A 25,500-nucleotide genomic window follows, 5' to 3' on the forward strand; every position below is an offset into this window, starting at 1 on the left:
AATCCACAAATAATAAGGAACAAGATTATTGTATGATTCACGGTATCCATGAGATCAAAACATCTTCAGAAAGCAAACCTTTTCCTAAGACTTCTGACTGTAAAAGAAACAATATATTGCAATTCTTCTCAGTGATGTAATAGCATCTTATGTTTGTTCTATAATACACTGTACCTCTTCCCCCCCAAACAAAACCCCAAGAGTGATGGAACTTTTACAGATGGTACCATACTGCTTTTCTTCTCTTTTTTCTTAGGCTGGGGGATGAGGGGCCTAGAAGAGTAAGAACACATAGAAGAAAACACACAACTCAATTGGATACAAGTGACTCTACTATGCAATGATATATTAATAAACACAACAAATGCACTAATGCAAAGCAGTACCCAAATTATGACAATTAGCTCATACAAAAAGTGGTTTATTCAGATCTATAACTCATTTCTCCTGTATTTACCCACTTATTGCATGGTTTCTGTTGACTATGCCAAATATGTCTTAACAAAGGAACAGAGTATGTCAGGATAGGGCAAAAACACAATTTCATCTTACTAATGTTAAATTTAAAACACGATTTCTCTCTATTTTTAAATGTGAGAAACACTGAACTGATTTTCTATAGCAGGTCAGGTATATTTTCGATTGAGACTTCATCTCTTCCACCACCTTCCCTTGCATCTGACTCTACTCACAGCTCTGTGAAAAATGCCTTGCTGTCTTGCTGGTCCTAATACCTAAACCCCATGCCTCCCAACCTCCCTTTCCCCGCAACCCTTTAAATTCAAGACTTGGTTAAACCTGTTCTTTCAGAAGTTTTCCTGAGACATCCCCAAACACTACACACAAGTTCCTTAGAATTCTAAAATTCAGCCAGGAGCAGTGGCGCACACCTGTAATCCTAGCAGCTCAGAAGGGTGAGACAGGAGGATCGCAAGCTCAAAGCCAGCCTCAGCAATAGCAAGGCACTAAGCAACTCAGTGAGACCCTCTCTCTAAATAAAATACAAAAAGGGCTGGGGGTGTGGCTCATTGGTTTGAGTGCCCCTGAACTTAATCCCTGGTATAAAAAAGAAAAAAAATTAAAAGTTCCTTTCAAAGAGCAGTCGTTTTCATTCCACATACATCATATATTTTGAAATTATTTGTAAAAAAAAAAAAAAATGTGTTAAAAAAAGTCTAAATGGGGCTGGGGCTGTAGCTCAGCAGTAGAGTGCTCGTCTTGAATTGTGTAAGGCCCTGGGTTCAACCCTCAGCACCACATAAATAAAATAAAATTACTGTGTCCACCTACAACTAAAATAAAATTTTTTTAAGTCTAAATGTATGAAAATGCCAATACATAGGTTATGACAGAAATGAAAATATTTGAAAAAGAAACTTCTACCTCAACCTCATGTTGTAATAGTATATAGCCAGAGACCTTGGAATCTCTTTCTTCTCCTTCCTCCCTCTCCCTACTTCTGCCCACACAGCCAGCTAGCAGTCAAGTCTTATTCCTATTTTCCAACCCACTATTATGCCAATCAATACCATTGTGGAGGAGTAAAAGCTGGAAAGTGTCAGGAACCAACTGTGTACTAATGGCTGAAAAAGAAAGGGTCTCTAAGATTCACTCCTGTGACTGCAAATTACCTTCTGTAGGCTTTATGGTGAAAGAACAGACACATGAAAAATAAGCCATCTTTGAGTTTGTCTGTGGAGAACTCGTATAGCTTTCACCAAAGTTAACAGACTCTTAACCTTCCCTTTAAATTTCACTACAGCTATCTCAACGCTACAAACACTCTTCAGATCTGGACAAATGTAACAGTCCTCTATAGGTCCAGAATGCATACAATCTCTCCCTTATCCAACCTATCATGCCCCAATGCAAGATGGGTCTTCCTAAACCACCCCATCCTCTCTTCACAAACCGCAAGGATATAAAATAAGCACCTCTAAGGAGAGAGGATGAATAAAGTACAGGGAGAAGAAAGGAGAATTTCAGGGGTTTGTTTTGTTTTGGTACCCAGAATTGAACCCAGGGGCACCTAACCACTTAAGACACATTCCCAGTCCTTTTTATAGTTTATTTAGAGACAGGGTCTCAGTAAGTTGCTTGGGCTTACTTTGAACTCATGACAATCTTGCCTTAGCCTATTGAGCTGCTGAGATTACAATAGTGTGCCATCACGCACCTGGTAGGATCTGTTTTTAATGTATTACTTGAAACTTTTATAGGAACATATTAATTATCTAGATATTGTTTTTAAAAAGCTGCTTGACATTTTCTCTTCCCATAAGCAAAATTCTGACTGCCAAAACTAAAATTATAAACCTTTAAAAAATATCTATTTTTCTTCTATAGAGAATATTCCTTCATTCAAATATAAATACTACAGAACAGTTTCCTTTTTCTTAGATTAGGCTTTATAATTCATAATACAATGATTTATGCATAACTATATCATATATAATATCTACATTACACCATCCCATCACAATACCTAGCAGAGCCTTCCACAGAGTAGGCCATTAAAAACTTATTTGTCGAATGAATCCTCCTTTACCTCAGATTAACAAATTCCAAAAGAACTGAACACTTTTCTTTCTTTTCTTTTTGTAAGACTTGTTGAATTGAGTAACTTTTAAACAACTCCAAGTGCCATGTAGCATTTCTGAGAAGAAAATGAAAGCCAGCTCAGGATTCTCTGAGGTGTATGTATGTTTGGTTGGTTGTCCTAGAGACTGAACTCTAGGTCTCACACATGCTAGGCAAGGCACCCTACCACTGAACTGCACCTCCATCCCAACACTTCTCTTTCTAGGAAAAACTAAAACAAAATAAGGAGTCACAGCCTACCATGATGATTCCAGGCAATAGGGATTTCATAATCTACCACTACTTGCTACCATCAACTCTGAACAAATGTAACAGTCCTCTATAGGTCCAGAATGCATACAGTCTCTCCCTTGGTAACATAAAATGATAATAAACTTAATGAGCTTCCCCATCTCTTCTCTTCTTCTTTTTTCCTTATTCTTTCTTTTTCCCCCTTGTTCTGAACCCAGGGTGCTCTACTACTAAGCTATATCCCCAGTTCTTTTTATTTTTTATCTTGAGATGAGGTCCCACTAAACTGCTGAGACTGTCCATGAACTTCCCATCTCCTGCCCTAGCCTCCTAATTCAATGAGATTACAGGCCTACACCACTACATTCAGCTCCCCAATCTCTTCTTGAGCTCTTGCCAATCTGTAACTTAAACCTCCTCCTAATCTGTTCTTCACTCTGAACAAGAGCAATATTTTTAAAGAGGAAAAATGATAATGTTATCCCATTGCTTATAACTTTGAATGCCTTCTCATTGACCTCAGGAAAAAAAATAAAAATAAAATGACCAAAATCCTTAACAGAGTCAATAAGGCTTCGAGTTTGCTCTGGTTCCTGCTTACATCCTCACATAGCACCATTTCTTCATTCTAAAAACACACAAGCCTATAAATTGTTCAAAATCACCCTGTTTTCACTCATCTTTGGGCCTGTTCACATGCTCTTCTCCTTATAATGGACCCCATTTTCCCTCCTCCAAAATTTTCTTGGTTAACACATATTCACCTCTCAGAACTCCAACATTACTTTTTGGACTCACCAAGCTATGTGGGCTTACCTGATGTACACGCTCATGCCAACAAGTACTTTCCCTAGACATAATTTATTATAGTTGGTGATTTACTTGATTAGTGAGGAAGGCAGACAAAAACTCCTTGAGAGAAAGATTAAATCCGATTGACAAAACACATCTAACACATAATAGGATGTAAAATAAGATGCTGAGTCAGCTATGGTAGTGCAATTGCAATTCCAGCTACTCGGAAGGCTGAGCCCAGAGGAAAACTTAGACCAAGAGTTTAAGGCCAGCCTGGTCAGCATAGTGAGATCTCATCTCAAAAATAAAAGTTGCTGAGTAACTGATTAGAAATAATACATCTGTCATACTGTGGAGCACACTACATACAATTATACATACATTTCATGTTACCAAGCATTTCCTTTGGAACTCCAGTAATTCCAACTTAAGACCCTATAAAATTTTGCATTTGGGTTTTTATTTTTTTGTTTTGTTTTGTTTTGTTAGCAGTACTGGGGATAGAACCCAGGGCACTCTACCACCAAACTACATCCCCAGCCATTTTATTTTGAGACAAGAGTCTCACTAAATTACCAAGGTCGGCTTCAAATTCAAACTTCCTCCTTCAGCTTCCTTAGTTGCTAGGATTACAGGCATGCACCACCCACCTGGCTGCAGGTTTTCTTTAGGATCTCTATGGCATTCTCTGATTACTCTAAAACATTAATCACCAGTTTGTTTTCCTACTACAAAGCAAAATCTGAATATAAATTTTAATAGAACATGGAGCTGAAAAAGCAAAAGATTTCTCAATTTTTTGAAAGAGAGATGATTTGAAAAAGGAAAAGAATTAATTCAAAGTCTTTTTTCATGGAAAATATGAGGCAGACATAATAAAAAAAAGGGGGGGGGGACTCCAGAGAAACAGCTAAAACAAAAGTGTACTCTCCATTTTTTGGTGCTTTTGTCTTGCTTTACTTTTATTTTTTAAGATATAAATATAGGGGCTGAGGGCTGGGGATGTGGCTCAAGTGGTAGCGCGCTCGCCTGGCATGCATGCGCCCCGGGTTCAATCCTCAGCACCACATACAAACAAAGATGTTGTGTCCGCCAAAAAACTAAAAAATAAATATTAAAAAAAAAATATATATATATATATATAGGGGCTGAGGTTGTAGCTCAGTGGCAGAGCACTTGCCTAGCATGCATGAGGCACTGGGTTTGATCCCCAGCACCACACATAAATAAATAAATAAAGGCACATCAACAACTAAAAAATATTTTTTTAAAAAATATATAATTATGTTGGTACTGAAAAGGAAGATATGTATGTACCATGAATAATACCAACAACAGATTTTTTTAAATCCAAAAAGTAAAGTGCTCAAATTAGAAATAAATGACTGGTACATTTTAAAATTAAAACTAGTATTTCTTGGGATGGGGTTGTGCCTCAGAGGTAGAGCACTCGCCTAGCAAGTGTGGGGCCCTGGGTTTGATCCTCAGCACCACATAAAAATAAATAAATAAAGATATGGTGTCCAACTACAACTAAAAATTAAATATTTTTTAAAAAAACTACTATTTCTTAACTGCTTCTTAAAAATCATATAATCTCTACAACTGCCTATAAATCAAATTTATAAAAACACATTATCAAAATTTTGGTATAAGTAAAGTTTGTAGAAAACTAGATATATGAAACTTTTTAAACACAAGTTTTACCAGAGGTGAAATATAAAGAAAAATTCTAAGAACCAAAATCTAAAAATCCACCCCAAATAATTAGCATAGTATAAGCTTTGCTAAGAAAATTCCTACTCAAGAACTTTAAATTTTTATGAGGTATTTCTCAGTCTACTTTAGTTGAGATGCTCAATATACACAATGGTATACAACAATATTTAAAATTCAGACTTCCCTTAGCACACAAGGAAGGCTTTAAGTTTATTAAACCAATCAGCTATAACAAAGGTTCTGTAGTATGGTCTGCATAGCTCTGGGGAACAGGGGATCCCTAAGATCCTTTGAGAAGGGGGAGAGGTGTTCACAACGTCAAAACTATTTTCATAATAATGTTATTATTTGACTTATCTTCTGTATTGACATTTGTATTGGTAGCACAAAAGCAAAGGTGAGTAAAACCTGTAATCCCTCAGCATAAATCAAAGCATTATCACCAACTATAGTAGTAGTCAGTTTTTCACTGTCAAATAACTATATGAAAAAAAGAAAGAGAAGGGAGGGTGAGCAGGTTTACTTAAAACATTCTTGATGAAGCAGGAAAATTTGTAAATTTTATTAAATCTTGAAATTTAAAAAGATATCTTTTAGGGGCTGGGGATGTGGCTCAAGCGGTAGCACGCTCACCTGGCATGCGTGCGGCCCGGGTTCAATCCTCAGCACCACATACAAACAAAGATGTTATGTCCACTGAAAACTAAAAAATAAATATTAAAATTCTCTCTCTCTCTCTCTAAAAAAAATTAAATAAAATAAAAAATAAAGATATCTTTTAATATCCTTTGTGACAAAATGGGCAGCCCACATAAACCACTTTTGAAGCTTACTAAATACGATGGTTTTCAAGAGCTTTGTAATGTTTTGAAAAACTAATAATAAAAATAATAATAATAAATAAATAAATAAATATGATGGTTGCCATCAGGAAAAATCATGGGTGTACTTTATTTGCAAGCTGAATAAGACAACTTTTCACTGAACATCATTATTTAAAAACATGTAGAGCACAAATTTTCATATATTTCGTTGTATACAAAGTATATTCACCAATTCATGTCTTCATATATGCACTTTGGATAATGACGATCATCACATCCCATCATCATTTCTAACCCCATTGCTCCCTCTCTTCCCCTCCCACCGTACCCCTCTGCCCTATCTAGAGTTCATCTATTCCTCTCATGCACCAATAAAAACATTTTAAAAGATACTCAGATAACCCTTTCCTCAATCACTTGACCTCCTTTTAACTCCCAACAATATTTTTCTCCACCATAGCCAAAAACTCCCCTAGTCATTACGCCATTTCCAAAATCTTGATTTCAAAAATTCCATTCTAATCAGGCATGCCTATGCCTGTACTCCCATCAACTTAGGAGGCTGAGGCAGGAGAACTGCAAGTTCTAAGCCAAACTGGGCAACTTATTGAGACCCTATCCCAAAATAAAAAATGAAAAAGAGCCAGTATAGTACCTTTGAGTTCAACGTATCCCCAGTACTGAGGGGGGTGGGGGGGGGATTCCCCTCTTCTATTTGTGCAAATTCTAGCAACTTAATGTCAGCTATCCTTTGGGACTACAGGACTTCCCACCCATTTATCCTATCAGTTTATCACCATCAATGTCCCAATTTAGATGTGCTAGCAGTATAAAATATATATCAGATTTCACAGAGTACAAAAAAAAAAAAAGAATGTAGCCAGCAGCTCAGGAGGCTGAGGCAAGAGGATGGCAAGTTTAAAGCCAGCCTCAGCAAAAGCGAGGCACAAAGCAACTCAGTGAGACCCTGTCTCTAAATAAAATACAAAATAGGGCTGGGGATGTGGCTCAATGGTTAAGTGTCCCTGAGTGCAATCCCAGCATCAAAAAAAAAAGTAAAATAATCTATTAACAAACAACTTATAGTAGTTGCTTATTGAAATGATATTTTTAGATGCACTGAGTCAAATAAAATCATTAAAATTAATTTCAACCTTTTTTACTTTTTGTGAATGTGGCTACTATAAATAGTTTAAATTATGTATATAGCTCACATTATATTCTATAGGATAGCACTATTTCTTTTCTGAAATGTTGATCTCCAATTCTTGACTAACGAGTCAAGAATGGCTATCTGGCTGATCTACTTGGTTGTTTAATGGGTATCTCATAGTTAACATGTCCAAAACAGACCTCTTTATGTCCTTCCTCCTACCTGCTGCCCAACCATCTGCCATTATCTACCTACATGCTTAGGGAAAAAAATTAAACTAAGAGTCATCCTTTGACTTCTCTTTCCTTCACATACCGCGTTCAATCCATCATCATGTCCTGTTCATCTATGCCTTTAAAAATCCACCTTCTCTGGGGCTGAGACTGTAGCTCAGTGGTAAAGTGCTTGCCTCATGTGTGAGGCACTGGGTTCAATCCTCAGCACCACATAAAAATAAATATACTGTGTGTTCATTTACAACTAAATAAATATTTAACCAAAAAAAAAAAAAAACCTTTTCTAATTCTTCATTATTATACCCTCTACATATACCCTCCCTGCTGACCCGATTCTGTTCTTGCTTCCTCTTCAACCTATTTTTCATTCAGTAGCCTGAATGATCTTTGGGGGGAAAAAAATCAAGTACTCCATCAAGTACTCCAATGATAACCCCATCACACCTTGAACAAAATCCAAACTCCTTCCATGGCCACACCATATGTGAACTGGCCCCTGATAAGCTTTCCATTCTATCATTTACTCTTCTTGTTCTCATTAACTACTCTCTAGTCATTTTATCCTTAAAAAAGTTTTTCCCCCATCTTAGAGCCTTCACACTTCCTTTTCCTAAGATCTTCTCATGGAAGATGCTTTCTCGGCCCTCCAAATCTCAATTCAAAAGTTACATCCAGGGGCTGGGTCATGGCTCAGTGGTAGAGCACTTGCCTAGCATGTGTGAGGCACTGGGTTCAATTCTCAGCACCAAATATAAATTAATGAATAAAATAAAGGTTCATTTAAAAAAAAGTTACATCCACAGACTACTACTTTCTAACCTCTCTAAAGGAAATCTTCCTTCCAAACCCCTATTTTCTACTTCCCATCTTGACCCACTTATTTTTCTAGGCAGAACTTCTCCCAATCTGAAACAACATTATTTTTTGGTGAATACTGTTCTGTTCCTTCCTCTCTGTAATGAAAAGACCCTAGGGGCAGGACTTTGCCTTGCTCACTGTTTTATCTCTGGAACCTAGAATAGTATCTGATACATAGCAGGTACTGAAGAGGATTTTTAATCAAATGAAGAATTAATGCATGAATTATTAATATAGTAACCTTTCATTTGAACCACAAGGAGAAACCTAACAAGTTAACATTCAGATCAAGAGGACTTAGTTTTCTAGTCAAGAACAACATTTGCGAAGGCAGAAAAGAATGAGATTTCTTTGAAACTGGCAAGATGACGGGGCTGGGATTGTGGGTCAGTGGTGGAGCACTCGCCTAGCATGGGCAGGGCCCAGGCTAGATCCTCAGCACCACATAAAAAAAAATAAAATAAAAGTATTGTGTTGTGTCCATCTACACCTAAAAAATAAATATTTAAAAAGAAACAAGAAACTGGCAAGATGAGGCCAGGGGGATGAATGCACGCTAAAAAGACAAAAGTTATATTAGTAGGGTCTCAGACAAAACTATATTACACACGCCTCTTAGAGACTTATATGGCTTAGTCTATTATAGCAAAATACCACAGACAGATAATTTGTAAACGAAAGAAATTTATTTCACACAGTTCTAGAAACCAAAAGTTTCAAGATCAAGGTGTGGGCATTTGGCGTCTACAGAGGGTCTCTTCCTTGGTATTATATACTGTAGAAATTGAAGGGCAATAAGGTTAAACAGGCCCTCAAGCTCTTTTATAAGGACACTTAATCCACTAATGAGGTGGTAACCCTTAAAACAAGTACATCTCAAAAGGCCCCACCTCTCAGTATCTCTACCATAAGGACTAAAGCACAACATGAATTATGGTGAGACACTATCATTCAAAAGATCATTCAGAGCACTACACTTATGGGGAATCACTGAAAGATTTTTTAAGCAGGGAAGTAACATGATAGATATCTATTTTGAAAAAAAAAAAACTTCAGCACTACACAGGAGTTCAGTGTGGGAAATGGATCAGAAGAAGATGTGGTGATATAAAGAAGACAGTTAGGAAACTCTAGCAGCTGCCTAAACAACAGATAATGCTTTGTAATGGGTGGTACAGTAGAATGGAATAGGCAAATTTTAGAGTCATTTAAGAAGAAGAAATCAACAAGAGCTACAACATGAATTAGTGGTAATAAATTAGTGGGGAGAAGGATGAAAAAATAGGAAAATACAATGGAGGAGTCAAGAATGATGCATAAGTTTCCAGTAGGTGAGTGAGTAGATAGATAGGAAGTAAAAGATGTGCGGGGAGGTGATGAGTACTTTCTAGCATCTTCAGTCTAGGGCACTCCTGATTCAAATAAAAAGGTGTCATAAGCAGGTGTTTGGACATACAAATCTAAACTTAAGTGGAAGACAGATATAACCTAGAGATTCAAATGAGAATAAGTAAAACAATTTGAGGTGACACGTAAAGAAAAAAGCCCATATAAAACTACTTTAATACTTAAAGGAAAACAAAGGGCAAGGAAATAAAGGTATCAAAGAAGCTCAATAATTAACTTTTCAAAATAAGAGGGAACAAGGCACGGTGGGGCATGTCTATAATTTCAGTTATGTGAGACTGAGGCAGGAGGATAACTGAGGAATGTTGGACGCCTAACTAAGTGAAATGATGCTGAGAAGACAAGCAAGATGAGAATTAAAGAAGTATTCTATGAATTTTGCAACATGAAAGATACTGAGCATAATTTTATGAAGCAGTGGAGATGACAAACCAAATAAAGCAAGCTAAAGAGTGAAAGCAAAATGAGGAAAGGAGGGAGGGAAGATGTTGACAATAGTTTTAATACAACTATTAAAGTCACTAGATAGGCATATGAAGTCAAAAGAGTTTCCCAATATGGGAAAGACTTGAAACGTTTCAATTTGGACTGCAAAAATTCAGTAGGAAAAGATGTAAGAAGTGTAAGGTTTCTCACAGGACACAGTGGCATGTGCCTATAATCCCAGCAATCTGAGAGTATGAGGCAGCAGGATCACAAGTTCAAGGCCAGTCTCAACAACTGAGCAAGACCCTCACAACTTAGAACCTATCTCAAAACAAAAAATAAAAAGAACTGGGGGTATAGCTAAGTGGTAAAGCACCCCTCCCCTAAAAAAAAAAGAAAGAAAAATAAAGTATAAGGTTTCTGGAAAGGTTAAGAAAGGATGGAACCCAGAGCAAAGAAAAAAAACATTGACCCTAGCTAGGAGGAAGGACACCTTTTCTCCATTATAACAAGGAAGTAGAATAGGATAAGCAAGAATGCCTTATTTACATAGGTTTGGAGATTTAGTGATAGGGAATTATCTTATAATGATAAAGTCTGTTTTCTCTATAAAATGAAAGACAAGAGGGCTGGGTTGTGGCTCAACAATAGAGAGCTCGCCTGGCATGTGCAAGGCCCTGGGTTGGATCCTCAGCACTACATAAAAATAAATATATAAGATAAAGATATTTTGTCCAACTACAACTAAAAAAATAAAAAAGAAAAGAGATATCAAAAGGGAATAAAATTTTTAAATAGTTTATGATAAGTGAAAAAATAGTCTGACAAAAAATAATGGCATTACTAGGCTATCAGCTAAAAGCGCACTCCTGGGTGGCAACCAAGATGTTAAAATGGCACCCATACACACTCTCTACTATTTTTATCTTAAAATAAGTATTTATTATAAGCCTTAGGCTGCTAATATTAGAAACTAAGAAGTTTCTTTTTCTATATGGTAGAATATATATAATTATGGTATATAAATGAAGGGCACTAAAATAAGATATAAAGTTTCCTTCTACTTAAAGCTATACTTGAAATGATCCTACCAATACTCTTTAGTCAATATAAAAACTCAATTCCACAAACAGTTGCTGTGTAAGAAATGTGCTAAGTCCAATTTTAATGATGATATCAAAATCATGAATCTGAATTTTGTATGCTGTTAAATAATTACACGAAAATTTTTTGAACCAAGGTCCTAGAACCTCACATTGTATCACAGAGCTGAAATTAAAGAACATGGATTTTCAGAGGTACTCTCATCAGCCTCTAGAAAAAGTAAATAAAATTCATTTTATACAGTGAAAAAAAAAAAAAAAAAAAGAAATGTGCTAAGTACAGATGCATATAAAATTTAGAATACATTTAATAACAAATACACACTATCTTCCTTGGGATGTTTTGTTTATTTTGCTTTCAGATTTTCTTCACAAATACTGATTAATTACCAACCATTTCTGAGAAAGTTTTATTTTATTAATGGAGAATGTTAGAAGATTTAAAATTAAAATACTTATTTGAGTCTAGGCACTGGTAGCACTAGAAAATAATCTCCATGTCTAAATAGATATTTACTGTTAAAATAATCAACTTGGACCAACTACAGGTGTGCAGTGGTGCAAGCCTATAATCCCAGTGACTTGGGAGGCTGAGGCAGGAGGATTGTGAGTTCAAAGCCAGCCTCAGCAAACACGAGGTGCTAAGTGAGGTCCTATCTCTAAATAAAATATAAAATAGGGCTGGGGACTGTGGCTCAGTAGTCAAGTGCCCCTGAGTTCAATTCCACTGGACTTCTACCACCCCCCAAAAAAACCCAACTCAACTACTTCCTTTTAAAACAAAATCCAATAATTGCTATTTTCCTAGTATCTTTTCTCAGTGATGTACTTTTTAAAAAAAAAAATCCCTAATTTTATAGCTTGATGTCATATTAATATAATATTAAGATTTAAGAAGTCTGTAGTTTGGAGGTTTGACCATTATTTCTTCTAAAATCAGATCATAACTTCAAAAAATTACTATCAACAAAGCTGGGCACAGTGGCCCAGAAGGCTGAGACAGGAGGATTGCTAGTTAAAAGCCAGTCTCAGCAAAAAGCAAGGTGCTAAGCAACTCAGTGAGACCTTGTCTCTAAATAAAATACAAAATAGGGCTGGGCATATGGCTCAGTGGTTGAGTGCCCCCGAGTTCAATCCCGATACCCCCAAAAATAAATAAATAAAATTTAAAAATTACAATCAACACAAGACATTAAAAAAAATATGGCCTCTTTCAAAACTTTTTAAATGCTCTCAGATTAGCACTTAAGTGTGAATATTACTTTTCATAACACTATTTTCATGGATTATATAGAATTATATTTTCGTAAGCTGTTTGGTTCAATCTTTTCTCCCAATATTAGCAGTATCATTCTTCCTTTTTTTTTTTTTTTTTTTTGGTGTGTGTAGTCCTGGAGATTGAACCCAGGGATGCTTTACCATTGAGCTACATCCCCAGCACTTTCTTATTGCTTTTTGGTTTTTTTTTTTAGTTTTTTTCGGCGGACACAACATCTTTGTTTTTTTGTATGTGGTGCTGAGGATCAAACCCAGGCCGCACGCATGCCAGGCGAGCGCGCTACCACTTGAGCCACATCCCCAGCCCTTTCTTACTGTTTTATTTTAAGACAGTCTCACTAAGTTGTCCAGACTGGCCTTGTACTTATATTCCTCCTGTTTCAGCCACCTAAACAGTTTAGATTACAGGCATGTGTCATTAGTGCCTGGGTACACTCTTCCTTTCTGAATAATACACTGACTGTTAACTCACAAATGTCTAATTATTGCAAGATAATTTAATATAAATAGTCAGATCTTCAGCTGCCCAAATATCTCTTTTCCACCACAAGAATATATCTCAACTATCAGAATGAACAGGAGAAAGCAGAAGCACCTAAGAGGAATTAGAAGTGTCAATTTCCTAAAAACTTTCCAAAAGAATGAAACACACTGAACGGAAGACCTAAACAAACCAAAGTACCATATGTAAAACTCTTATTGGTATTAAAGTTATAAAAGGAAAAAGATAATATTAGTTTTAATTCAAACTTCAAATAATATTCAATATTATTCAATATTTGGTTTGGGGTTGTGACTCAGAGGTAGAGCGCTCACCTAGCATGTGTGAGGCACTGGGTTTAATCCTCAGCATCACATAAAAATAAAACAAAGGTATTATGTACACCTACAACTAAAAAAATAAATGTTTAAAAAATTATAATAAACATGTTGAAACACGGTATGTGTCAATTTAACAATTACCTGAGGATCTTCTATAAAATTAACTAAACCCCTGTTTACTTCATTTACATATCCCATTGCATCTCTGACTTTGGTGTTCACTGCTTTACTCAAACTTCAAAGAGCAATCCTAAGTATTCTAACTTGCCTGTATGTCCTAATCTCCTCAATCATTTTGACCCCCTTCCTCAAATCCAATGTGAATGGAAATCAGAACTATCAAGAATATTTTAAGGACTGGGGATATAGTTCAGTTAGTAGAGTGCTTGCCTGGCATGCACATAGCCCTGGCGTTCAATCCCTAGCGCGTGCACACAAACACAAATATATGTATATATGAATACACATACACACATACACACACACAACTTTTTTTTTTTCTAAAGAGAGAGTGAGAGAGAGGTAGAGAGAGAGAGAGAATTTTAATATTTATTTTTTAGTATTTGGAGGACACAACATCTTTGTTTGTATGTGGTGCTGAGGATCGAACCCGGGCCGCACGCATGCCAGGCGAGCGTGCTACCGCTTGAGCCACATCCCCAGCCCCACACACACACACCTTTTGTTAATTTCTAATTCTACAAATTTTCTCACCATAATTACAAATGAATCAGAATAGGGAAAAAATAAGCAAAGAGATGCATAGAAAGAAAAAAATCCATGGAGCTCAGTGAAAAACTAGCCTTCAATTCCTACAGTCAACACTTTCATCATTTGGAGATTTTACAGCTAAGTCTCCAAACTACAAACTTTCTTATATTTGCAACTTAAAGTTGTTAGGTTGCCAGACTTGACCAAGAATCTATTTACTCCATGACATTGCTGAACTAATCTGAGTTCTAGACTCATTTGTTTGGAAACAATGTGACATGAAAAAAGCATAATCTATGGAGTCTGTCAGAATTAGACAGAAATCCTGTCTGCCAGTTACTAACTGTATGACCAAACAAAATGTATTGCATTTTTCCAAATTCTAAGTTCCTCCTCTGTGGGAGAGCACTCCTATCATGGAGAGTTTGTAAGGATTAGTATAAATATCTGCTGTGACAGATTAGGTACTCAATAAATAGTATCAATTACAGTTGGCCTTTCTTATCTATGGGTCCAGCCACCAAGGAGTAGACGAACCCCTGATCCAAAATAATCTGGAGGGGAGGGGGACCCATATCTGTACCAAACATGTACAGATTTTTTTTCTTGTCATTATTCCCTGTACAATATAATCACAAAGCATTTACTTGTATTCTGTATTATAAGTAATCAAGAAATGATTTAAAGTATATAGAAGGATATGCAGTAAAAGATCAAAGATCAGGCTGGGCAAAAAAGACTTAGTTTCCAAACAGAAAAAGAAAGGGTAAAGGAGAAACATATAAGTGACAATTTATAAACTGACATACACTGTACAATACCAGAAAGGGAAGCTTTTACCAACTCCAAAATGGTCCTGCTCAAAAATTACCTGCTTTCCAAAATTAAATGTGCATAACTAAGTAAATGTCATGTGAGTTGAGTAAAGTAATCAACACTACCTAGCTCACAGTAATAATATGACTAATGATTAGAACATACTTGTTAACCCAGATGATGCTCGTGTTGGTGGAATTCCAGTCAGACAAATTAAATTAAAAAGTTAAACTGTATGGAAGACATTTTGTTCTTACCCAATCTGCATCCTGCGAAGCCTTTCTTAAACAATTTCTATTCCACTTCACTTAGCTTTCTTTCCCTCCTATTCCCCAAAACAGTTTTCACAGCAAAGGGAGTAAGAACTCTAAAGTGGAGCAAAGAGAATTATCTAAATGTGTTCAGGTTAAGGAATAACTGTACTTGACATAATCTAACAGAAAAAAATCAATTTGATATCAAAAAGATGTAAGTGTTGGGCTGGGGATGTGGCTCAAGCGGTAGTGCGCTCGCCTGGCATGCGTGTGGCCTGGGTTTGATCCTCAGCGCCACATACAAATAAACATGTTGTGTCCACCGAAAACTAAAAAGTAAATATTAAAATTCTCTCTCTCCTCTCTCTCTCTCTGTTTAAAATAAAAAATTCTCTCTCTCCCTCTCTCTCTCTCTTAAAAAAAAAAAAAAAAAAAAAGATGTAAGTGGTGGCTGGGGTTATAGCTCAGTGGGGGGGAGTACTTACCTTGCAGGTGTGAGGCACTGGGTTTGATCCTCAGCACCACATAAAAATAAATAATAAAATAAAGGTACTGTGTGTCCATCTACAACCAAAAAATATATATGTTGAAAAAATATATGTAAATGGCAAAGACTTCTCTACTTGTCTACATAAAAACCTTCTACTTTTAATACTATTTTCCTCATAACTTTAAATCCCTTTCCTTTTTAAGAACAGTGGAATATTTTGAGAAATTCTGCTATTAGTATTACAATTTAATAATTAAGAGTCAATGAAACCCCAAAGACTCAAACTGCTCAAAGGACTCAACTATACTACACCCAAAGAAATTATCAATGGAACAAGACTGAACTTTCAAAATACAAGAAAAATTAAAATGAATTCTCAAGACAAAAATCATCCAACCAATAATTTAACTGAGTATTTTTTTTAATTCTCAAAACATAAGTGATTATATACTTTCTCTAAGAGGAGGTATATTTATCTATATTTATTTACAACCCAATCAGAATCACAGAAAGGATATAGAAAGATCTCAGTAGACATCCAAATGGATATTTCTAATACTATTTGTTCCTCATTCATAGTACCAGTGTCAGCAGCACCACATACCACAAGAACATCCACATCATTTTCTGAGCTTGTCTGAACCTGACCCTGTCCAAGCCCCTTAGGAAAGCAACTAGTGACATGGATCATAAAGCCCAAAGTTTAAAGGATACTAAATTCAAGTAGTCAATAATCATTGCTGTGTGTGAATTTAATTTCCTTACTCCCCAGTCAGATCAGAATAATTCAGGTCCAGGATCACCAAAAAAAAGTCTGAGGCTACTGACAGTAATTCTTGGCACCATGTCAACATTTTTCGTGACACATGAGAAATAACTTCTATTAATCAAGGATATTATCAATTAAGTTTTAAAGTGCTTCTAAGTTACATGTTAACAGCAGGAGGAGAAAAGGAAAGGGGCCTGAGTGAGTGGGAAAAAAGTACTGCAGCTTACAACTACTTGAAAAATAAACAGTCAACAGACAGGTTAAAACATGTTATAGTTACCAACCGTTGCCAACATGCAGCATTACCACACCATATACTTGTCAGATTTCCCAATATGCAAATCAAGGAGCCACCCTTAATGAAATACTTATCTGCTGACTTCTATAAAGAAATGACTTTTCTAAAATGAATGCAATTTAACTTCCCATGTTTGCACTTTCAGAACAAACTTTCAGCAAATTAAGGTTCGCCTCAACTTCAAGGCTTTTCAAGTTAAATTGAATGGAGAATGGCACATTTCTAATACCAATAAACTAAAAGATCACTCTTCTATTTGCAAACTACATCCACATTTGTATAAGATTGAAAAGGCCAAATATAAACTTTGCAAAAACAAGTAATACAGTAGGCATAGCAAGCATTCAACAAGTTTACTTATCAGTAAAATTCCTAAAGTAAAAGCTTGAAAAAAGCCATTAAGAGAAATTCCTAGTAGTGTTACTGAAGATACAATGTCACTAATATGGAAACAAAAATATTCAAAATATTCTGAAAACAGTTATCTTCCTCTAAATATAAAGAGGAAATACATTCGCCAACAGAAACTACTGGTTCTTAAAAATGATAATCACATGGGAGGCACTTCTATAAACACTTTAGATCTCAACTGCAATAATTCCAACCTTTCAAACCACGGTTGGTCTTTCCTTAAAAAACGAATTTTTGGTGCCATTATAATGACACAAAGGACTCTGCTACTTTATTTGCTTCTACTGCAAACTGTTAGTTTACATAAAGATCTACAAATCAAACTACCACACAATTCACTTCCAATCACCAAAATAAAAACAAGCATCTGTCATAGTTAAGGTTCCAAGAATTTTCTGATAAAGTAACAATAACAGGTGTTTTGCGTTGTGGTTCCAAGAACAACTAAATATGTTTGGAAATCTATTTGGATTCATAATTCTACACATTTACTTTGATCAGAAAGAGAAACCTCAGAAAATAAGCAGCCGGAGAGGACATGTCTCTATTTTAAGTTACTCACGAAGCTAACAGCTCAAGAACTTTGGGGAGGAAGACACAAGATTTAAGTCATTTATTCAAATAGTTAAGAATACTTGATGCTTTATAACAAGAATACATCATCGTAAGGCGGAAGTGAAAATGATGAGAAGGGGGGAAAAACCCGACTTGCAAAAGGACCAACAGGCAGATTCACTAACCTTCAATTAAAGGAATTTTAAGATTTAACTTCTCGCAAACGCCCTCCCTCACTCCCCACACCCGCTTCCTTCTCTCCTCGGGGAGGTCCGTGTAATGTGACTCATGACAAATTTTCTTTAAAAAAAATAAATAAATAAAAGACACACCCTCTGGGCTGAACTGACATAATCGCCCCCACCGCACCCTCGGCGGATACACACCCCGCTTTTCCTCTGTCTTCGGCCGCTTCTCCCTGCCCTTTCCTCTCCCCTCTCCGGGTCCCAGAACCGTCTCGGGGCGCAGAGGCGGAGGGCGGCAGCTGGGGTCTCCGGGACGCACGCCCGTCGGACGGGATGCGGCCGGGGGCCAATCCCTCAGGGAGGCGGACGCCAGGGGGGCGCCGGACTGCGCCGCTGGCGGGTTCCCGGCTCCCTCGCCCATTTTCTCCCACCCCTCGGGTCGGCTTCCATCACCACAGCCACTTCCTGTATCGCAGCCGCTCCCTCAGCCCGGCCACTTGCCCTCTGCCCAGCGGGGCTGGGGCAGGGGCTGGGGCTGGGGCTAGGGCTGGAGTTGAGGCAGCGGCTGAGGTTAGGGCAGCTCCCCACCCCGCCCAGTGGGCTGGTCACTCGGGCGGCCGGCGGCGGGTCCTCGGCCGGGCCAGCGCCCGCTGTTCGCTCGTCCGCGCTCCTCACCTGTATGTAGTTGTTTTCACAGTAGTCCGCCACCCGGGTCAGGTTTTGGTAACTCTCTATCAGCGCCCTCTTGCCAGATGGAATCTCCTCCTCTAGTAACATCTGCAGCTCTGCCATTTTCCACCCCTCCGCATCGCTTCCTCTCACGTTAAAGAGACAGAGGCAGCAAGGTCCGCCGAGGCTCGGAGCACCTCACAGCCCGGATACAAACCGCCTACCCGCCCTCCCGCCTGGTATTGTGGGACGGCACCTCCTCCTCTTCCTCCTCACTCTCTCCACCCCCCTCCACTCACTTCGCGCAGCCGCCTGAACCTTGTTCTCTCGCGAGCTTTCCTTCCTCCCGCCCCCCTCTTAAAAGCGGGACTTTTTTTTTCTTGTGGCACGGCCTTCTGGGAATTGTAGTCTCTTGTAGGCTAGCGTCCCATCACAAGCGCGTGCGTTCAGGGGACCTCCGAAAACGAACGCGGAGGAGCGTAAAGAACGTGGACCTGGGGCGGTGGTTTTAAGTCCGGAGATTCCTTGCAGCTCCGGATGGTGGCGCCACAGGGTGATTCTAGAGGGCTTTGAAACTTGGAAGAACTTGGTCAGCTAATAAATGTCAGTGAATCAGAGATATCCATTCAGATAAGGATTGAAAAGAGAAATTCAAAATCTTTGTCTTCTGAGAGAGATGTGCCTTAGGTTTTCCTTTCTAAACTTATGCCCCCATCAGTTCATTTAGGAAACATCTGAAGATTGCCAGCTGTGTACCAATGTGCTAGACAATGGGGGTGCAAGTTAAACAAGGATACTCTGTACCCTTAAAGACAATTTTAAAAATAAACGCACATTCACAAAATAAAACACATAATTTTCAGTATTTTCCTGTCCTAATATATTCTTTATTATTTTCTTATGTTTTTTTATCTCTGACCTTCCTTTTCATATATATTCCTACTTTTTAAAGGCACGTATACATTTTCTCTAAGGTGTGCATAATAGTTTTTGTTTTTGTTTGATATCATCACTTGCTTTGGAAGAGGCTCAAAAGGTCCTTTATTGCAAGCTTTCATTTCCATGGGAACATTAAATTCTTTTGATATAATTGGCTATGAGAAGTGTTCTTCAAAGATGGAAAGAACACTTAAATGTCACTTAAAAACCCATGTTTTCATTTCTCTCCATGAAGTCACTTAGAATCACAACCATAGTAGTAACAGTATTACTCCACCAAATTTTAAACATTGCCATCAACAAATATTTCGAGAATATTGCCTTTACTAGAGACCATAAAATATATTACCTCTAGAAGGAAAAACTTAGATCTCCCATAACTCCATATCTATTGATAGCTTACCCTAGCCAACAGATTCTATATCAAGAATTCAATGGTTCATAAATCAAAACTGGATTACTTTCCATAATATCTGGAAGAGGCATAATAGTCTTTCTTTAGTATTTGTCATTAATCCAAACATGATTTTATCCAAGTTATTATAATTTGATATGTTCTTGATTTCTACATGGGTCAAATTTAACAGTGGAAATCACTAAGCTTGCAAATATCCATATATCAATACATTTCAACAACAATGGGAGAGAAATTAGGAAATGATACTGCTGTACTGTTTTCAAAGTACTGTTAGATTTCTTTAATGTTCACACCTTTGAGAGATAATTTAAATATAATTTTCTTACAGGGAAATTTAAACTTAGCTTAAGAGACTTAACTAAGAGCACTAAAAGCAGTAATTGAGTTTGCTAAGTCTTTTACCTATCCACAGTGTAACACAGATATGTATAAAAATTTGTGATTCAAAGTCAATTTCGAAGAAGCAATCATTCATATCTTTAAAGTGATTAAGTATGCTAATCCTTGTATTTTTATTTTTTAAAAACTGGTTTCCTTGATAATTATAGTCTGTAATCAGGCAGTATTTATTTAAAACCAAATTGATTTTAGGCTTGTTACAGTGGCGCACACCTATAGTCCCAAATGTTAGTGTACTTGAGCCCAGAAATTCAAGGCCAGCCTGGACAATACAATGAAGAAAATGAACACACACACACACACACACACACATGGTGTTTGTAGAGATAAAACCATAAAACACAGCACCATACTAACAAATGTCTTTCAACAGTTGTTGTTGTTTTTTAACACAATTCACAATAAAAAATATTGTTGTATGGACAGATGAGGCATGGCACCAAAGATAGCAGGAAACAGTTTTGTTTTGTTTTGTTTTGCCACAGCCAGGTTCAGAGGGCACAGCTTTTGCTGTAATCAATTAATCCCCTGAACCGTAAGTTCAGGTAGTTTCAGAATTTTATACCCAGCATGTAAAGGGAAGGGCTCAGAAGTTCACAGTCTGAAGAAGTTCACATAAAAACAGCTTTTTCTTTCACTGTTCTGGACAAGTTAACCCTTCAAGGACAACACCTGAGAAGGGAGAGCTTCTTCTTCCCTTTCTTTCCTCCCACTGCCAGCTGTTACCATGGAGCCCACTTGATAACTTCTCTTAACTTAGAAATGTAGACATCTCTGTGAAGCTCCAGCTCAAGGCCAGAGGCCTTGTTTACACATTTCTATAAACTACTATACTGGATACATGTTTGTGAAAAACAAGTGAAGGGGCGTTCAGCACCTGGAGTGCTGATTTCTTCCTGGCCAGTGGCCAAGTGAAATAGAGCAACAGGAAAACAGAAAATTTAACTACATTTAACTTTTTTGTAGAGACTTTTTTTTTTTGTTTATAGTCTTAAAATCAATTATGGTGAAGATTTCTGGAGAAGCTTAGTTAAGATTTTTTTGTGGAGGAGGGGGTGCCACTACAATATTATGCTATGACCCAAGACACATATATATAAATTCAGATAAAAGTTTCCAAAACTAGATATATGCTCTTAACATTTCTACTCTATTTCATTTTTTAACAGAAATTTGAATACCTAATGAGGAAAAAGAAATTTCATTTTGTGTTCCAAACATTGATATAAAAGAAGATAAACAAGTTTTTTTAAAAAATGCCTATAATCCCAGCAGCTGAGGGGGAGGGGGAGGGGCAGGGGGCGGTGGGCATGAGGTAGGATCTAGCAACAGGCATTTAGCAACTCAGTGAGACTCTGTCTCTAAATAAAATACAAAATAGGGCTGGGAATGTGGCTCAGTGGTTGAGTGTACCTGAGTTCAATCCCCAGTACCAAAAAAATAAAAAATAAAAATAAATAAGAAAAGAAAGAAAGCTCACATCATAGATGTGAAGCCAGGCAGTATTGGCTACATTCAGAAGGTCAGCCAGATCATGGAAGTTATTATAAAAGAAAGATGATCAAAACTCAGTCATATAAGAACATACAGACTTCATTCTGCTTTTAGACACTTCAAAAAAACTAGTCAGCCTATAGATGCTTGTGAGTCTCACCCAAATTGTAAATCTCTTGGGAATCCTTCACTTCATAGACTTGGCTCTTCATATCGAAGTCCTTAGTGGTGAGTAAATGAAACAATCTGCATGATCCATGAATGTTTTTTCCCTTGACTGTAACCAAAGCCCCCACCCACTTTTTCATTAAAAAAAAAAAAATACTTGTGCCCAAATAAAGCATTAATATTGATGATGACAGCTCCTGACATCACTTCCTCCTGGACAAGAAAAGCTCACATACGTAGATGCACATAGAGTTCACATGATAGACCTATCTCTAAAAAGCTAGTGAGGAGAAAGTAAAAAAATCAGAGATACAATCTCATTTGTTACCCTATTTTCTCTTTCTTTTCTTGAGTCTACTTCTGTAAGAAAGGCTCAGTTTTTCAGCCCACCATCCCAGGAGGGCAGAAAGGCAGGCTTAATTCTGGTAAATGGTATTTATTTTTTAATACTAAAAAGGACCATTAAATTGATTTCATGGTGAAAAATATTAGGGAGCTATATCAGAGCACTGAGGAAAAATAACTCTCAACCTAGAATTTAAACTTAACTAAATATCATTGAAAGAATGATCATAGCCAGGAGCAGTGGGGCATACCTGTAATCCCACCAGCTCAGAAGGCTGAGACAGGAGGATCTCAAGTTCAAAGTCAGTCTCAGCAATGCTAAGCAAGTCAGTGAGACCCTGTCTCTAAATAAAATACAAAATTTTAGTGGCTCAGTGGTTGAGTGTCCCTGAGTTCAATCCCCAGTACAAAAAAAGGATGATCATAGTTCAAATGCTTGGACCATGATTATACTGATTTTTTTAAGTACATAGAAAGTGGAATACAAGACAATGAAAATGAAATACAATGGCGAATTTGAGTTTGTTATGGTTTGGATCTGGAGTGTCTTCCAAAGGCTCAGGTGTTGACAACTATTCCCCAGTATAGCAACATTCAAACATGGGGCTCTTGGGAAGTGATTGCATTGTGAGGGTTCTAACCTCAATGGATTAATGCATTGATGAATTCAAATTTTGATGGCATTATGGGGAAGTGGTAGAAATTGTAGGAGGGGGCTGCATTAAAAGAAGTAGGTCACTGGGGACATGCCCTGGAAGGGTATTTCTTTTCCCAGGCCCCTTTCTCCCACTCACTTTGTGCTCCTGGCTGCCATGAAGTGAGTTCCTTTCCTTTTGCCAGTTCATTCTGCCATAATGTTCTGCCTTGTCTCAGGCCCAAATCAAGAAGCCAATCAACCATGAACTAAAACCTCTGAAACCATGAGCTAAATAAATCATCTCTCCTCTAAGTTGTTTTTCTCAGCAATTTTATCACAGCAATAAAAAGCTAACACAGATTACCTGTTATTTAACAGTTTTTTCAAGTAAAAATCTGAGATTTTTCATGTGGTATTTATTTTGTTAATTTTATTTATTTATTTATTTAGGTACTGGGGATTGATCCCAAGAGCACTTTGCCACTGAGCTACATACCCAGCCTTTTTTATGTTTTATTTCAAGGGAGAGGTTGTTGAAGTTGGCCTTTAACTCACCATCCTCCTGTCTCAGCCTCCTGAGTCACCAGGATACAGGCTATGCCACCTGCCTGGCTTATATGGTTTTTTTGTTTGGTTGGTTGGTTGGTTAGTTTGGTTTGGTTTAGTTTGGTTTTGTATTAGGGATTAAAACCAGGAGTGCTTAATCACTGAGCCACATCTGCAGTCCTTTTTTATTTTTTTTATTTTGAGACAGGGTCTAGCTAAATTGCTTAATGCTTTGATTAGTTAGGCTGGCTTTGAACTTGTGATTCTTCAGCCTCCGGTGCTATTGGGATTACAGGCTTGTGTCACCATGCCTAGTTTATGTGTGGCATTTTAGGAGAAAATATCCAACTATATATTGCTTAGAAGAGACACGTATAATGGTGCAAAAATATTTACCAGTCTAATATTAACCTTAAAAAACTGCTATTGCAATAACATCAAGCTATTTAGAATCAATGCCTCAAAATATAAAGAGGGACATTCAGTTACAATAAAGGAAGAATTTCTAAATAAAATATACTTATCATAACTTCTTAGCAGTAAACATCAGAGTATCTCAATATGTAAATAAAAACTTTAAAAAAATTAATACATCATGTCATAAAAGGAAGGTTTTTAATACATCCCTATCAGAGAACAGTGACGCAAGCAGAAAAATTAAGATATAAAATGTTTGAGCCTTAAAATTAACAGACACAAAAAATCGATTTTAGAAATGAAATAAATAACTAGGTAGCTACTCTGGAGGCTGACACAGGAGGATAACAAGTTCAATATCAGTCTGTACAATGTATTAAGATCCTGTCTCAAAATAAAAACTGAAAAGGACTGGAGATGTAGCTCAGCATCCTTGAGTTCAATCTCCAGTCCCTTTTCCCCATCAAAAAAAGAAAGAAGGGAAGGAAGGAAAGAATAAAGAAAGAAAATAATGAGGGCAGGGGATGTGGCTCAAGCGGTAGTGTGCTCGCCTGGTATGCATGCGGCCCAGGTTCGATCCTTAGCACCACATACAAACAAAGATGTTGTGTCTGCCGAAAACTAAAGAATAATTTTTTTTTTTAAATTCTCTCTCTCTCTTTAAAAAAAAAAAAGAAAAGAAAATAATGAAAAAGGGAACATAATATAAATTACAATGATGAAAAGGAAGAGATTTTCAGGCTTCTAGCAGCAACTGCATTGAAATGATAATTAGTAATTCTACCTGTATCTCCCTTGGTTTAACTGGTTGGGAGGAAGAGGATACAGAGAAATTTTGTTCCTCTACAAATTTGTGCAATGATGTGGGTTTCAAACTATCTTCTAAAGCACATTTTAGGTTTTTTTGTTTTTTTTTTTTAATGTACTGGGGATTAAAACCAATGGTGCTCTATCACTTAGCTACATCCCCAGCCCTTTAATTAATTTATTTATTTTGGAACAGGGTCTCACTAAGTTGCTCAAATTTGGCCTCAAATTTGTGATTCTCCTGCTTCAGTCTCCCCCAACCCCCAAGTAGCTGGGATTACAGGAGTGTGACACCATACCCGCTAAGAAACATTTTAGTTTGAGATTCAAAATCCCTTGCCTCTTTAAAATGGGTCAAGACCAAATGAAAGAGACAAAACTATAAAATTTCTAAACTAAAACCTGGGAGAAAACCTGAATACAATTGGGTTAAGCAACAGTTAAATAGGTTATGAAAACACAAAATGCAAAATAAAAATGATTAATTGGATTTCTGCAAAAATTAAAGAATTTCTTCTTTAAAAGATACTGTTAGGGAAAAGAAATGGCTTTTGCTCACTGGTACAGCATTTGTCTAGCATGTACCTGGTCCCAGGATTGATCCCCAGCACTGAATGAAAAAGGAAAAAAAAAAAAAAAGGAAAGGAAAGGAAATTGAAAATGAAATGGCAGCTTTCTTTTCCAGTTACTGAAGCATTAGGCACCACGATCAGCAAAAC

The 25,500-nt window shown here is 37.1% G+C and overlaps 1 protein-coding gene across 28 annotated transcripts in view; it reads right to left on the reverse strand.

Moving 5' to 3' along the window:
* Nucleotides 1-18,873, reverse strand: part of Abi1 (abl interactor 1) — a 103,961-nt gene extending 85,088 nt beyond the window's left edge. For 6 of the 28 annotated variants that reach the window (XM_058578616.1, XM_046442281.1, XM_046442280.1 and 3 more), the window contains exon 1: nucleotides 18,618-18,865. In XM_058578616.1, coding sequence (XP_058434599.1) covers nucleotides 18,618-18,734 — 117 coding nt within the window. In that variant the 5' untranslated portion in view covers nucleotides 18,735-18,865. Of the gene's footprint in view, nucleotides 1-18,617 lie in introns of all 28 variants that reach the window. The other 22 variants (XM_058578609.1, XM_058578614.1, XM_046442271.2 and 19 more) reach the window with 8 other exon arrangements.
* Nucleotides 18,874-25,500: the final 6,627 nt, after the last annotated feature.

The sequence above is a fragment of the Marmota monax genome, unplaced genomic scaffold (assembly GCF_021218885.2).
Source record: "Marmota monax isolate L192 unplaced genomic scaffold, Marmota_monax_Labrador192_F-V1.1 WCK01_AAM20220418_F8-fsc00072, whole genome shotgun sequence".
NCBI lineage: Eukaryota > Metazoa > Chordata > Mammalia > Rodentia > Sciuridae > Marmota > Marmota monax.